Source organism: Mixophyes fleayi, chromosome 10, assembly GCF_038048845.1.
Source record: "Mixophyes fleayi isolate aMixFle1 chromosome 10, aMixFle1.hap1, whole genome shotgun sequence".
Lineage (NCBI taxonomy): Eukaryota > Metazoa > Chordata > Amphibia > Anura > Limnodynastidae > Mixophyes > Mixophyes fleayi.
The window spans coordinates 16854139-16868219 of record NC_134411.1 but is presented as its reverse complement, the minus strand read 5'-3'; the positions used below and the strand labels follow the sequence as shown (position 1 = coordinate 16868219).

Here is a 14081-nt window from a genome sequence, read left to right as displayed (position 1 = left end):
CTTAGAAGGGCAACCATAACTGCCTTGATCTTGGAAAATACCCACAGCGCTGTTGACAGCCCGAAAGATAGAGCCCAAAATTGAAAATGCTGACACTGTACGGTATATCTAAGGAAACACTGGTGTCCTGGTGTCCCTCCCAGACTGGAACATGCAAGTAGGTGTCTTTGATGTTCATGGACACAAAGAAATCACCTTATTCCACACTGTTGATGACATACCTCAGACACTCCATCTTCAACTTGTCCACTCAAACAGGACTTGAGGTTGAAGATGGGTCGGAAGGTTCCTTCCAGCATCTGAACCAAGAAGACGTTGGGAGTAAAATCCCAAACCCCTCTGTTCCTCCGGGACTGGGAAAAAGAGACAAGGTTGCACAAAGAGAGACCCTGGATGGGTACCCTGCTCTTCATGCTGACTGCTTGTCGGAAAGCTAGATGCTTAGCTGCCCAAGCTCGTTTTTCTTTTTGATGACCTACATGTGGAGCAGAGGCTTGTCCTCTGGAGGCCTAACTCCCCACCTTTTTTGAGAGATGAAAGGAGCAAAACCTAGGGCCTTAGGCCTGGGGCGATTGACAGGAAGAAAAGAACTCTTGTCGCCAAGGATATGTAGCTTAGACCCACGTCTGCCTCCCAGGCCTTAAGGCATAATGCAGGGAGTGCCAAGACAGCTGCGGCAGAGATCTGAAAAGTCCCAATGAGCCCTGCATTGATGTTGGGCTCCCCATGGCATTTGGAGGACTCTCAGATATGCTCCATCATAGTGAGCAATTCTAATCTGGGTCTACCAGACTAAAGACCATCCCCCAACTACTTCAACAACCTCTTCACAGCCTTATTGACCTAGGCTAAAGCTAAGATGGTGTGACAGGATGGACCGCCTATGCCACCCTGTCTGTTGTTGCTGGGAACCGGCTGGGCTTACTTTGCCACCGTTCCCTTTCGTTATCCCAAATGTGCACTCTTGCCGCAGTAGGAGGGGCTTACAAAGGTTGCCACCACTGGACTCCTATACCGGCATCCAGAATCGGGTTTCTTCTGGGTAGTTGACGCTGCTAGCATATCTCGTTGCTGGTGTACCTGGACCTGTACCCCTGACCTCTCTCTATAGATCAGGGTTGCTGTGTATTGATCCCCCCCTGGCCTATCACACTGACCAGGGCTGCTGGGTAGCGGGCAGAGCAGTGGTACTGGAAAAGCTTGGGTCCAAACCTCAGACAGCCGGAGAACGGATTAGTTTTAGGATCTAATCTGCAGGTCACAGGAATACAGCAATATTGACGATGTTTCCAAGCAGGTCTTTGAAACAAGATGTGTATTTGCTCATACTGGTTAGTGGTACCAGTGATCAGGTCAAATGTTGAAATCGGAAGAACAAATTTCAAATACAAGCTAGTGCCTTTTATACATTTCAGACACAGGCTATTTTTAGCATCAGGATGTACCCTATTTACACAAACATGGATTTACATGCAGTGCAAAGCTAACAAAATGTGCGCTATACATCAGAAATAAGGCATATCCTTTAGTAAGGTTAAAACAGGAAAAACGAGTTTCTACCCTGGTCTCAGAAATAATGATTTCCTATCTCAGAATATGTACAATATAAAAAATAAATGCATATGCAATTATATAAATAAGTGCTCTGCGCTATTTCCCCTAAATAAATTCATACCAGAAGTTATTTAGGAGTGATCCAGTCACATATGGGTCCCTCAGTGTAATAGCATTCGGAATCAGAATGGTGGAGGCCTTCGAAAGGCAAGCTAAGGGAGAATCTACCTTAGGCAAAGATGCCCTGTGAAACCTCCTGTCACGACTTGCACTCTGCAGCTGCTGTCTGCAGTGACTTTATTGGATTCATTATGTATTCTACTTGTAGTACCACTGCCCACCAAAGGGGCCACTGTGCTACTTTGATCATTTACCTTGATTACTGAGAGTTGTGTCACCTGCATGAGGCCTATATAAACCTGCCTGCTTCATACGGTCTGGGCCAGATCATCAGGTCATTCCTATGAGCATTCCCTGTGCTCAGCTTCTGCCTGCTAGCTGGACTCCTGCATATTTCTTCATTGAATTCACTACTGCTGTTATCTGCTATCTGGACTCTTGCAAATTACTTCATTGAATTCTCTACTGCTGTTGCCTGCTAGCTGGATTCCTGCAGATTTCTTCATTGAATTCACTACTGCGGTTATCTGCTATCTGGACTCCTGCAAATTACTCCATTGTATTCTCTACTGCTGTTACCTGTGTCCTGGACTCCTGCATCTTCAACCATTATACCTGGTACTTATAGTTCTACGCTGCCTGTTGAAATCTACTATTGCTGTTACCTGTGTTTCTCATCTGCACATTGAACTGTCTCGTGAGTTACCTTGTCATCTGTGTTTGTTAATAAACTCATTATAACCACTTATCCCCTCTCCGTGGTCATACCTGGGAAATCCGTGACACCTCCTCAGGGCACAAAGAAACCTCAGGGTCAGAATCTTCAGCCACCTTGCCTTCTTCCTGGGAGGAAAGCTCTTGGTCAGATCCTCCTCATGACTAGAGGACCACTGGTCCTGGATAAGGAGGAGGCAGCAGCGGAACCCACCATTCTTCTCAAGGAAGAGGAAACCTGAACCAGACCCTGCACAGACCTCAGCTAGCCTTGCTCCCAGACCAGTTTGTCACATGCTCAAGGAGTTCCAGAGGTCCCTGTTCTTGAGTCAAACATGGGGCAGGGTTACTCTCTGTAGCTCCTGATGGAGGGGCGGAGGGGGAAGGATCCCTAGAGCTTGCAACAAGCTGAGACAGCTCTGCAATAGCTAGGGCCAAAGATTTAGCCCAGTCTGGCTGTACAATATCAGTCGGGCCCCCCATAGAAGATCGCTGTCCCAGGTCCTCTGCCTCATGTGCCGTGCATAGGCCAGCCACCCTACACTGGAATCTCTCACCCAAAAAATGTGGGAAGAAAGAAAGGGAATTGTTGCATTGTACAATCCAAAGGTGGATGTGAATCTGTAAGGCAGAAACAGACCAGGAAATGGGAAGAATCCCCAGAAAAAAACAGCACCTGACGTCAGACTGAAGCGTTGCCATCCAGCATCTTCGTATTTAGCAGCAGATAGCAGTGGTTTCGGTAATCTCCGCCATCGGTGTAAAGGTAAGTGTACATTTTAATTATGTCGTTATTTAAGTGTTCGGTTTTTTTTTTTTTTTGCAGGTATAGTTGGTGTCGGTATCCCAAGCGTCATGATATATCGATTGCCACCGGTCTGTCTCCCTCCCACGTCCTGTCACGTCTTTTGCTGCACTCTGTGCGAGTCACCACAGCATGTCTCTCACTTATCTGTGCTACTTATGTGTGTTACCTCATCTATTTGTTACTTGTTTCTGTATCTGGCACTACGGAATCTGTGGCGCCTTATAAATAAATAAAAAAATAAAAATAATACATGGGAAATATTTTCCATATATCTACCGAGTGATTATGTGTCCAAAACTCCCCACAGCTAATAAGATATATTTAGTGACGCCTAGAGCCACATCCAAGAGTGTTTTATGTACCCGAGGCAGCATATATATATATTTTTTTTGTTAAATTGATATTTCTAGCTTATATCTATCCATCACAGACAATTACCATAACCAAGGTGATTCCGCAGTCATGTGCAACCAGGTTGTGTTCTGGCGACATTAGATAAAAATGTTGCACTGCCAAACAAGAGCCATCAGGCGCTGCAATTACGATTACTTTGAATAAGGTCCGTGCTCCCCTTCCCCCAATTCACATTGAAGTAGCACTTGCTCTTTAATCAGAAAGTGTTTACATGGAAGCCGTTCCAATGTGCGCTACCCCAGACCCAACAAACAATACTTCTGTTGACAGCAAGATTTTTCTCCACCCCAGGTGTCCTAATGATAGTAATCGAGTTTAGCATTAGAATTCAACACCGAACTGTTTACAAGAGAACATTATGTCTTGACAGGCACAGCAACAGCACAATTCTCACCTTCAGTCCTTGCTTCACAGCTTGCAAGATAATTTCCACCACTGTTGTTGTTTTACCAGTACCAGGAGGGCCGTGAATAATAGCAACTTCTCTCTGGTTGAGAGAAAAAACAACAGCTTCCTTTTGTGACTCGTCCAAGGATGGATTGAGAAATTCCACAGGTCCTGGGGACATATGAGAAAATTGAACACAGTCAAGGTTGTTGCCAACAATAAACAGTTTTTATTTGCATATTTTTTTTTTACACGGACATATTTTATTCTACATGTCCTATATTAATATGTAGGAGTGATCACTAGGTTAATTTCACAAAAGCAGAAATGCAACATGTCAATAACAAACATGTAAAAAGTAATACAAACAAACACGTAACTAAACAAATTAAAAACACAACTTATTATATATCCATGAAATTATACAAAACAAGAAATGATTAAAGACGTTAATAAATTTAAAAAGCACAAAAGCAAACAAAAATAGAGACAGGAACATTTATTATTTTCAAACTAGATGCATATAACATTATATGGAATACATCAGTATAGAGATCACACTAATGCAGCTGTGGCCAAAAATATTGGCACCCTTGCACTTTTCTTTTTTCAAATAAGTCCAAATTTCCTCTAAACATAAGGTGAAATTAACAACAGTATTTGGTCTCCATAATTCTTAATCTGTTAATACACAGAACCTTTGTTTTTGATTCTGAATGTAATACTGTATATCCTTTTACATCAGAAAAATAAAAAAGACAAAATTATTGACACCCTAGACTTTATTTAGTACCAAAGCCTTTGGTCAAATAACTGCAATCATCTGCTTCCTATAGCCATGAATGGGTTTCCTGCACCTCTCTCCTGGCAGATTGGTTCATTCTTCTTCTGCTCCAGTTCTCCCAGATTTGAAGAGTGGCTTCTCCTAACTGCTGTTTTCAGATCTCTCCACAGGTGTTCTATGGGATTTACATCTGGACTCATTACTGGCCCCTTCAAAAAGCATCCAGAAATGATTCAAGAAAAGACGCTGGACTGTTCTGAAGGTTTTTGGGGTCATTGTCCTACTGGAAGACCCATGACCTTTGATGGAAACCCAGATTTCTGACACTGGGTTCAACATTGAACTCCAAAATGGCCTAGTAATCTCCAGATTTCATCATGCCATACACTCGTTAAAGACACCTAGTGCCAGATGCAGCACAACAACCCCAAAACATCACTGAACCTCCTCCATGTTTCACTCTTTTCATGTTGCCTTTTGTAAACATAGGGACGATGTGCTTTACCAAGAAGCTCTAATTTGGTCTCATCTGTCCACCGGACATCCCCTCAGAAGGAATTTGGCTTGTTCAGGTGTATTTTGGCAAATTTCAGTATGGCTTTTTAAGTCTCTCTTTCAACCGTGGGCCCTCCTAGGCCTCTTACCATATACAGTGGCCTAGTGGTTATCAATTCTGCCTCACAGCCTGGGGTCATGAGTTCGATTCCCGACCATGGCCTTATCTGTGTGGAGTTTGTATGTTCTCCCTGTGTTTGCGCGAGTTTCCTCCAGGTGCTCCGGTTTCCTCCCACACTCCAAAAACATACTGGTAGGTTAATTGGCTGCTATTAAATTGACCCTAGTCTCTCTCTCTCTCTCTCTGTCTATATTAGGGAATTTAGACTGTAAGCTCCAATAGGGCAGGGACTGATGTGAATGAGTTCTCTGTACAGCGCTGCGGAATTAGTGGCGCTATATAAATGATGATGATGATAAATTGGCCACAGATGGCGAGAGTTGAAATGGTCGTACCTTATGTCTGAAGGACAGCTTGAATATATTTGGCAGTTGATTCATTTGCTTCCTCTGACATTTGGAGAATCTTCAATTAAGTTTTCTCTTTCCAAGGAGGTCGCCTACAGTGCCATTGGCTTAAAACTTCCTAATAACATTACGTATGGTGGGAATGGGAGCATCAAAGCCTATGGAGATTAATTTGTAGCCTTAAGATTGTCCATGCTTGGCTACAACATTCTGTCTGACCTCCTCAGACAAATCTCTGGAATTCTTTCTATTCTCCAAGCTCATTGCAATACACACACTGACACAAAACAGGAGGAAAAGTCCTTTTCTCTAAGCCTGTTTAATGGTTGCTTATTATATAGTAGACACCTGCTACTCACCACAGTAGAATTCACTTCCAATGTGAAGGAGAATCACCTTCCTGAAATGTAATGATTTCTAACTACTTTTTAAAAAGGTGCTAATAATTTTGTCCGGGCGATTTAAAGATTTCTGTGCGGAATAAGCTATGACTAAAGGTTAAACTACATTTATTTGATGTTTTTCAAAGTCTCACTAGGTGACAGCTGATTGAAGGAAGGTGCATAAAGGCCAAGATCCAGGAAGAGAGCTTAGATTCAAACTCAGAATCCAATTAAAAAACCAGGGGCAGACAACACAGATGCAAAACTGAACAACAAAGGGAGAAGGTCAGAGTCACAAGCAATCAGACAGCTAGTCTGGTATTAAAATAATTAAGTAGCAAGTACAGGAGTTCAGAAAACTAAGGTAAAGAACCTGTTGTACATGGGAGACCTGAAAGAAGCTGAGTGGTTCTCACATGCCGGCAAGGCCTTTGATTGGTCATGAGAGCACTGCAGGTTCAGATGAACTAATAGAGATATATAATGTCCTGCACAAAGCTAGGATATGCCTCAAACTATATAGAAATCATGGTCTACATAAATGAGGGGGTGCTCCCTACCATAATAGAACATGAAAAGGGATCAGAAAAAGAAAGGATTTGGAAGCACTCCTATCCACATTGAAAGGGTAACTCAATAATTACCACTAAATAGTTACGGGCAAAAGCCTTTATTAGTAATAGAAAACATATCCATCTGAATGATGGTATATAACCTCATTGGTAAAAAAGTGAAATATTAAAAAAAAAAAGGATATAGAATATGGTGAAAAGAAAATAGAGCAAAGTGTATTAAAAATTAAGGATAGTGGAGCCAGGTAGTATGATAATACAATAAGACGATCAATTACCAAAAACAGTGGTCACCTAAGAGGCCACAAGTAGATACTATATTTATGGGCAGGTGAGAGAACTAATTTTGGTATATGTGATGTTGAATTAAATCACATAACTAGGAGCATATATAGCATATATAAATTGATGGGGATAGATGCAAATATTAATAAATCAGAGTGCCAATATAGTGATATTTATTGGTCAAGATCACCAAAACAGAATAGTTTGGATAAAATAATACCCCAAACAATTATGTGCCATAATGTTTCTCTAGATGTCTATATCTGATAGTAGGACAGGGTTAATCGTATGTAATAATCTGGTATAGGCGCCCCAAATGACTGTTGCAAATGCCATAGATTACCTGGCTAAGATATGTATAAAGCGCTCTTGCTAAGGATATCCTAAAATGTCAGCCCCATAATAGTTGATAATTATTAATGGAGATTGGCAAAAGAAGCATAGGTAAAAGAATATCCCAGATCAGTATGTGCCATAATGTTTATATTAGAAGTCCATGACTAATAACAGCATTGATAGAATGGACATGTATAGTACCATAAATGTAAGTGCACTAAACTGCTATAACATACGCCATTGATTCCCTAGCTAAATATGTATCAAGCGCTTAGTGAATTCTAAAACAATAACCACTTAGTCAGTAGTATCAGAGTGCTAGCGGCACCACCGCTCGCTGGCTCCACTTCCGGGTATGACGTCAATGTTGAGGGGTATTGGGTAATTGACGTCAACATTGACATTTGACATTTATGGTACTATACATGTCCATTCTATCAATGCTGTTATTAGTCATGGACTTCTAATATAAACATTATGGCACATACTGATCTGGGATATTCTTTTACCTATGCTTCTTTTGCCAATCTCCATTAATAATTATCAACTATTATGGGGCTGACATTTTAGGATATCTTTAGCAAGAGCGCTTTATACATATCTTAGCCAGGTAATCTATGGCATTTGCAACAGTCATTTGGGGCGCCTATACCAGATTATTACATACGATTAACCCTGTCCTACTATCAGATATGGACATCTAGAGAAACATTATGGCACATAATTGTTTGGGGTATTATTTTATCCAAACTATTCTGTTTTGGTGATCTTGACCAATAAATATCACTATATTGGCACTCTGATTTATTAATATTTGCATCTATCCCCATCAATTTATATATGCTATATATGCTCCTAGTTATGTGATTTAATTCAACATCACATATACCAAAATTAGTTCTCTCACCTGCCCATAAATATAGTATCTACTTGTGGCCTCTTAGGTGACCACTGTTTTTGGTAATTGATCGTCTTATTGTATTATCATACTACCTGGCTCCACTATCCTTAATTTTTAATACACTTTGCTCTATTTTCTTTTCACCATATTCTATATCCTTTTTTTTTTTAATATTTCACTTTTTTACCAATGAGGTTATATACCATCATTCAGATGGATATGTTTTCTATTACTAATAAAGGCTTTTGCCCGTAACTATTTAGTGGTAATTATTGAGTTACCCTTTCAATGTGGATAGGAGTGCTTCCAAATCCTTTCTTTTTCTGATCCCTTTTCAGATGAACTAATAGTCAGGTTCTCTGAGTTTATAGTTTTATACCCGGGTCAGATATCTTACAAACACTGTAACCAGTAATGCTATACTACTGGGCTGAGAGCGTTTGCTGCACTGGTCTCTGGGCATATGTAGGTCTCTGAAGACCTCAGATCAGACAATAACCAGGGGTAAATTTACAAAGTCCCAATCTTACCTGGCCAATCAAATCTCTGTACAATGACAGACCCATTAAATGCCGATCCTGATGTCAGGAAGCCGTGCACACATCACTTCTACATCAGGAGTATCCTGTGGCTGATGTCACCCAACTTTAACCCAGGGTCACGGGAATAGCTGAGTGGCACAGAGCTGGGCAGATAGCACTCACCATCTAGTGGACATACCCAGGAAGATGCCAGGAGAAGGTCTCAATCACAGCCACCTCCAACCCCTCCTCACCTTTGGAGGAATCGGCGCGATAGAGGTAAAAGGGGCTTCAGAAAACAGTGACTGAAATTCCCACCTTGACTCCCAAACAAAAGAAATAAAAATTCAAACCCCTCTCCCATGGCTGGTAGGAACATGAGTGTACTAGTGACTATGGGGTGGGGGCTTTTCTTCTTTTATTTTGTGTCCCTTACAGAAAGGAGATGGGTATTTCTCGGTGTAGCGGTCAACGGAATATAGTGGCTACAGACCAGCGAGTTACCCTGTCTGTATTAATATATGGGCGTTCTTCTACACAGTAATCTTATTTAACTAATTTCCAAATTACACAGAGAAGTATAGCACACCGCACCAGGTAGATCATTGATCTTTCTTTAAAGAATGGAGCTTATTAATGCATACAATATGCTCTTAATGATATGCCTTAAGGAAGGGTGCACCCATACACAAAAAGTACTCAATTTGATACAAACAAAGAAAAGGGAAGTGTGTCTGTTATGGGGCACTCTAATGACAATGCTATTATGTTAAAATTATGATCTTTATTAGAAAATGTTAAAAACCAAAACACTTATTAAACATTCTTAACATCCCCGTTTGGGAAGGACTTGTTGCGAAATATTTAAAAAATGAATCCTAGTTGATGAACAAAATGAAAAACTGTTAAAATAGATGTCTAAAGTATTCAAGGCAAAGTTAAAGCTTTGTTAAAGCTTACAGCGAAATGCGCGACGGCGGACGCTGTTTCTGCTGTTCTATGCTCCTAATGTTACTAAATATTTAAATACTATTTGACCCAGTTGATCGATATTAATATCATTGGAATCCACATATGATATTATAAATGAACGCTCTATATTAGAACTTGCAGGGCTGAGTTCAGGCTACTATAATCTGAGCCATATACACGGACCTTATTGTTGTGGACTCAGCATTACGAATTTTCCAAATCATCTAACTTAGGCAGCATAAGGTCTCTCTACTAAGCCAATGATATAAATAAATAACATGTACCTGAAGGGATCATCCTGTCCCCAGATTTTATAATAAGGGATAATAATTCTTTATCCTCAGGTCATAGGAATAAATAAATTACAATAGACTAATTATGGAATTGTTGATATACCAATATAGTTTTAGAGAGAATATCTATGGCATGTGTTTTTCCCAAAATAAGTAACCAAACTAAATAAATACCTTAACAGGGAGTCAGAAGATACTAAGACAGAAACTTTTATTTTGGAAAAAGATTTATCTAGCTTATTATGGGTCATGTGAAAACTTGAGTAAAGTGACAATTAAGCATTAAATTTGTAATAAACATAACAATAAAATATATTGAAGGAATGACACTCAACAATATATAAGAATAAATGTTATTCTCTATTAGAACAGGGTTGTGGTTTAGACAGTATTCTTCTGTCTATTTTAACAGTTTTTTCATTTTGGTCATCAACGGAGAATCATTTTTTAAATATTTTGCTACAAGTCCTTCCCAAGTGGGCAGCATGGTGGGTAAGTGGTTAGCACTTCTGCCGCACAGCGCTGTGGTCATGAGTTCAATTCCAGACCTTGCCCTTATCTGCGTGGAGTTTGTATGTTATCCCCTTGTTTGCGTGGGTTTCCTCTGGGTGCTTCGGTTTCCTCCCACACTCCAAAAACATACTAGTAGGTTAATTGGCTGCTATCAAAATTGACCCTAGTTTCTCTCTCTCTCTGTCACAGTATCTCTGTCTGTGTGTGTATGTTAGGGAATTTAGACTGTATGCTCCAATGGCGCAGGGACTGATGTGAATGAGTTCTCTGTACAGCGCTGCGGAATCAGTGGCGCTATATAAATAAATACTGATGATGAATTTTTAAAGATTATAATTTTAACATAATAGCATTGTCATTAGAGGGCCCCATAAAAAACACACTTCCCTTTTCTTTGTTTGTATCAAATTAACTAATTTCCAGGCTGCTGCAAAACAAACTGTTACACGGACTAAATATCTGACATTGATTTATGGAAGGGCTTTTTATTGTGAGAATGCACCTTTTGAAAATTGCAGTTTTATACCTATATGCAATAAAGTATATTTTTTTATGTGATTAACTGTGCTGAGGATTTATTACTATATTGCAATTTCATATGTGTAGCCCTGGAAGCAGTGTAATACAGTGTTATATTGTTCCCTAGTGTGCCTCTGATTCATCTACTTGTTTTGGTTATAACGATCAAGTTTTGTTTCAAATATCATCTTTGCCTCAGGAATTTTTTTTTCCATTTTAGCAATAAACTTTCATTATTCTTTCATCTGCTCTTGCTCATTAAGATGAATTAAAAGAAGGAAGCATTCGGAAGGCATAACGTAAATGTATTTATGAACTAATTTCCAGTGTATTTATTTACTCCCTTATTTTGGGATCCCAGTGCTGACAATATTGACAGTATCCAATGAAGAGATGGTCTTACTTGATGGCCCAGCGCTACTGGGTTCAGAACAGCCGAAGAGGACATCTATCAGACAACAAGCAGGTCCGGAGTGGTACTGATTTAGTGTGGTCAAAGCCCTGTAGATAAAACAATAAAACAAACTATTGAAAATGTAAAGGATAACTCTGCCTTAAGCTTAAAATGTACTTTTGGGTACTAGTTATGCTGTAATACAAAGTCCTAGTTGCCTGGTGTTCCCACCCCCTGGGTTGGGCAGGTTCCCAATGGCTACAACAATACACTCCTCCCTACTACCGGGACGGGCTTCTTTTAAACACACAGTGATGTTGCCATCTCCCCCATCCCCTATGAACTCCCTATTTGTATGAATGGAGAGTTTACAGAGCAGTTGCATAGAGAACAACACTGCCTATTTTGCAGTGGTAATCGTTTTTACAATTACCACCATGCCTCCCTAAAAAATCCAGAAAGAATAGAAAATCGACTTGAAAATAATTAGTCTGACCTTGAAGACGACGCTGGAGATCCCCGAAGACAGCAGCATAATGACAGGAAGGCTTTCCGATTGGGGAACCGACCACCTCTGCTGCCTGACGTCATCACGACGTCTGTCAAGATAAAGTTAAAGCGGCAAAAATCGGTTAAGTGTTTAACCACTTAACCTTAGGGGACCCCACATTGCCGCTTTAAATTTTGCTTGACAAACGTTGCGATGATGTCAGGCAGCAGAGGCGGTTAGTTCTCCAATCGGAAAGTCTTTCTGTCATTATGCTGCTTTCTTCGGGGATCTCCAGCGTTTTCAAGGTAAGTCTAATTATTTTCAAGCCGATTTTCTATTCTATCGGGTTTTTTTTGGAGGCACGACAGGTGTCGGAATTACCAGCATAGTTTTATCGTACCCCACCCCTATTTTGTGTATCTCTGGGACCACTACAGCCATCAGTGACCACAGTGAAGTAGTTCTGTATTACACAGATATCAAACACAAAAGGGGCACTTCCATAGTGTATTATCAGATGTAAAAGATTTATTCATAAAACGTAAAATCATGCACGTACCAGAACAACAAGTATTCACAGCATATCAGGTTACAATTCAGCTTACTCTTCCTTCTAAAACACCCTATTCAGAACAGAGACGCTCTCCCACTTGTAATCGAGTGTCTACTTCCTCTACATGTTTCGTCACAGGTGACTTCATCAGGAGGGAGTTCTTTTAGGATTTTCAATACTTATTAATTAATATTTTGAAGGAAATGGCAATGCAACCCGGGTACGCTAAATGTTTAATTTTTATTATGGAGATATGTATGTTATTTGATGTGCTCAACATGATTGGTTGTGATTGTCTTTATATACTGCCATTCCCCCCTTCCCGCACTACCTTGAGAAAGACTCGTATATGAGTTGAAACGCGTTGGAGCGTGGATGGGGAAGGTGTTTGTTCCTAACCAGAGTTGTTGAGAGTCCTGAGTGTTCCAGGTAGAGCATCATCTTTTCCGGAGAAGAGCTGTTTAAATGCTATTTCACCATTTACATCTGAAACGGACCTCTATATACCAGTGCATGGAATTTGTATTATTTATACTATATCATATATTTTATAATGTTTATGTATGTGCAATAAATATGTATTGCTTTTAACCTGTTATTCAGGTAAACACTATGTACTTTTCATTCTCCCTTTCCCCTTATGTATCAAATGGAGCTTAATTAATACAACACCTGCAGTGGGAGGGTGTAGAAATACATGCTTTTAGAAAAAGCTACACACGTACAGATTCGGGGAAGATAGAACTTTCTGTGATTAGTACTGATCGATGTCCATCATCATCTTTGAAGAACTTTTTGTATCCACACAAAGTTTGAAGAATATATCTATGGTATCGTGAGTAACATGGGAGCTACACAGACGTTCATTATAGACATTTGTGGTTTAATTCAACACTGAAATTACCTATTGGTTTTCATTTATGGTCCCTTTATGTTTGCATATTGAGTAGCGCCTATTTTTCTTCCCTCCTTTTCAGGTATTATTATTACTAATTTTTATTTATAGGGCGCCACTAGGTGTCCGTAGCGCCGTACAGGGACAAACGAAATTACAATACGAGGTGAGACAGCACAGTACAGTAAACAATAAGCACAGTAACTCAGTGAGCTCAAAGCACAGCTAGAGGGGCGGAGGAGGGGAGAGGGGAAGGTCCGCAAATGACGGAGCCCAAGAGGGAGGGCACGGATGACAGGGAGACCCCCAGGGGGAGAGGAGGGAGCGAGAGGGGACGGGGGGGGGGGAAGAGGGTCCTCGAGGAGGAGGACTAGGGAGCTGGAGAGCAGAGTTAAAAGTGGTGAAGACAGGAGGAGAGATGGCCCTGCTCAAAGGAGCGTACAATCTAAGGGGTGGGGTAGACAGACAGAGAGACATGGGGGAGAGAGGGAGAGAAGGAGGAATGGAGGATAAGGATAAGGGAGGGGGAATGAGGGGAAGAGGCAGAAGAAAAGGTAGGAAGTTAAGTGGGAGACTGGAAGGCTTGAAGAAAAAGGTGGGTTTTTAAAGCCCGTTTGAAACTGGACAGATTAGGGGAAGTTCTGATGGTA

At 40.6% G+C, this 14081-nt stretch overlaps 1 protein-coding gene across 1 annotated transcript in view; it reads right to left on the bottom strand.

Annotated features, from left to right (window-relative positions):
• The window catches only part of IGHMBP2 (immunoglobulin mu DNA binding protein 2), a 55778-nt gene that overhangs the window by 37295 nt on the left and 4402 nt on the right, over positions 1-14081 (bottom strand). Inside the window, exons 4-5 of the mRNA XM_075187993.1 lie at positions 11503-11600; positions 4005-4168 (exon numbers count right to left, since the gene is read on the bottom strand). Coding sequence (XP_075044094.1) covers positions 4005-4168; positions 11503-11600 — 262 coding nt within the window. The remainder of the gene's footprint in view (positions 1-4004; positions 4169-11502; positions 11601-14081) is intronic.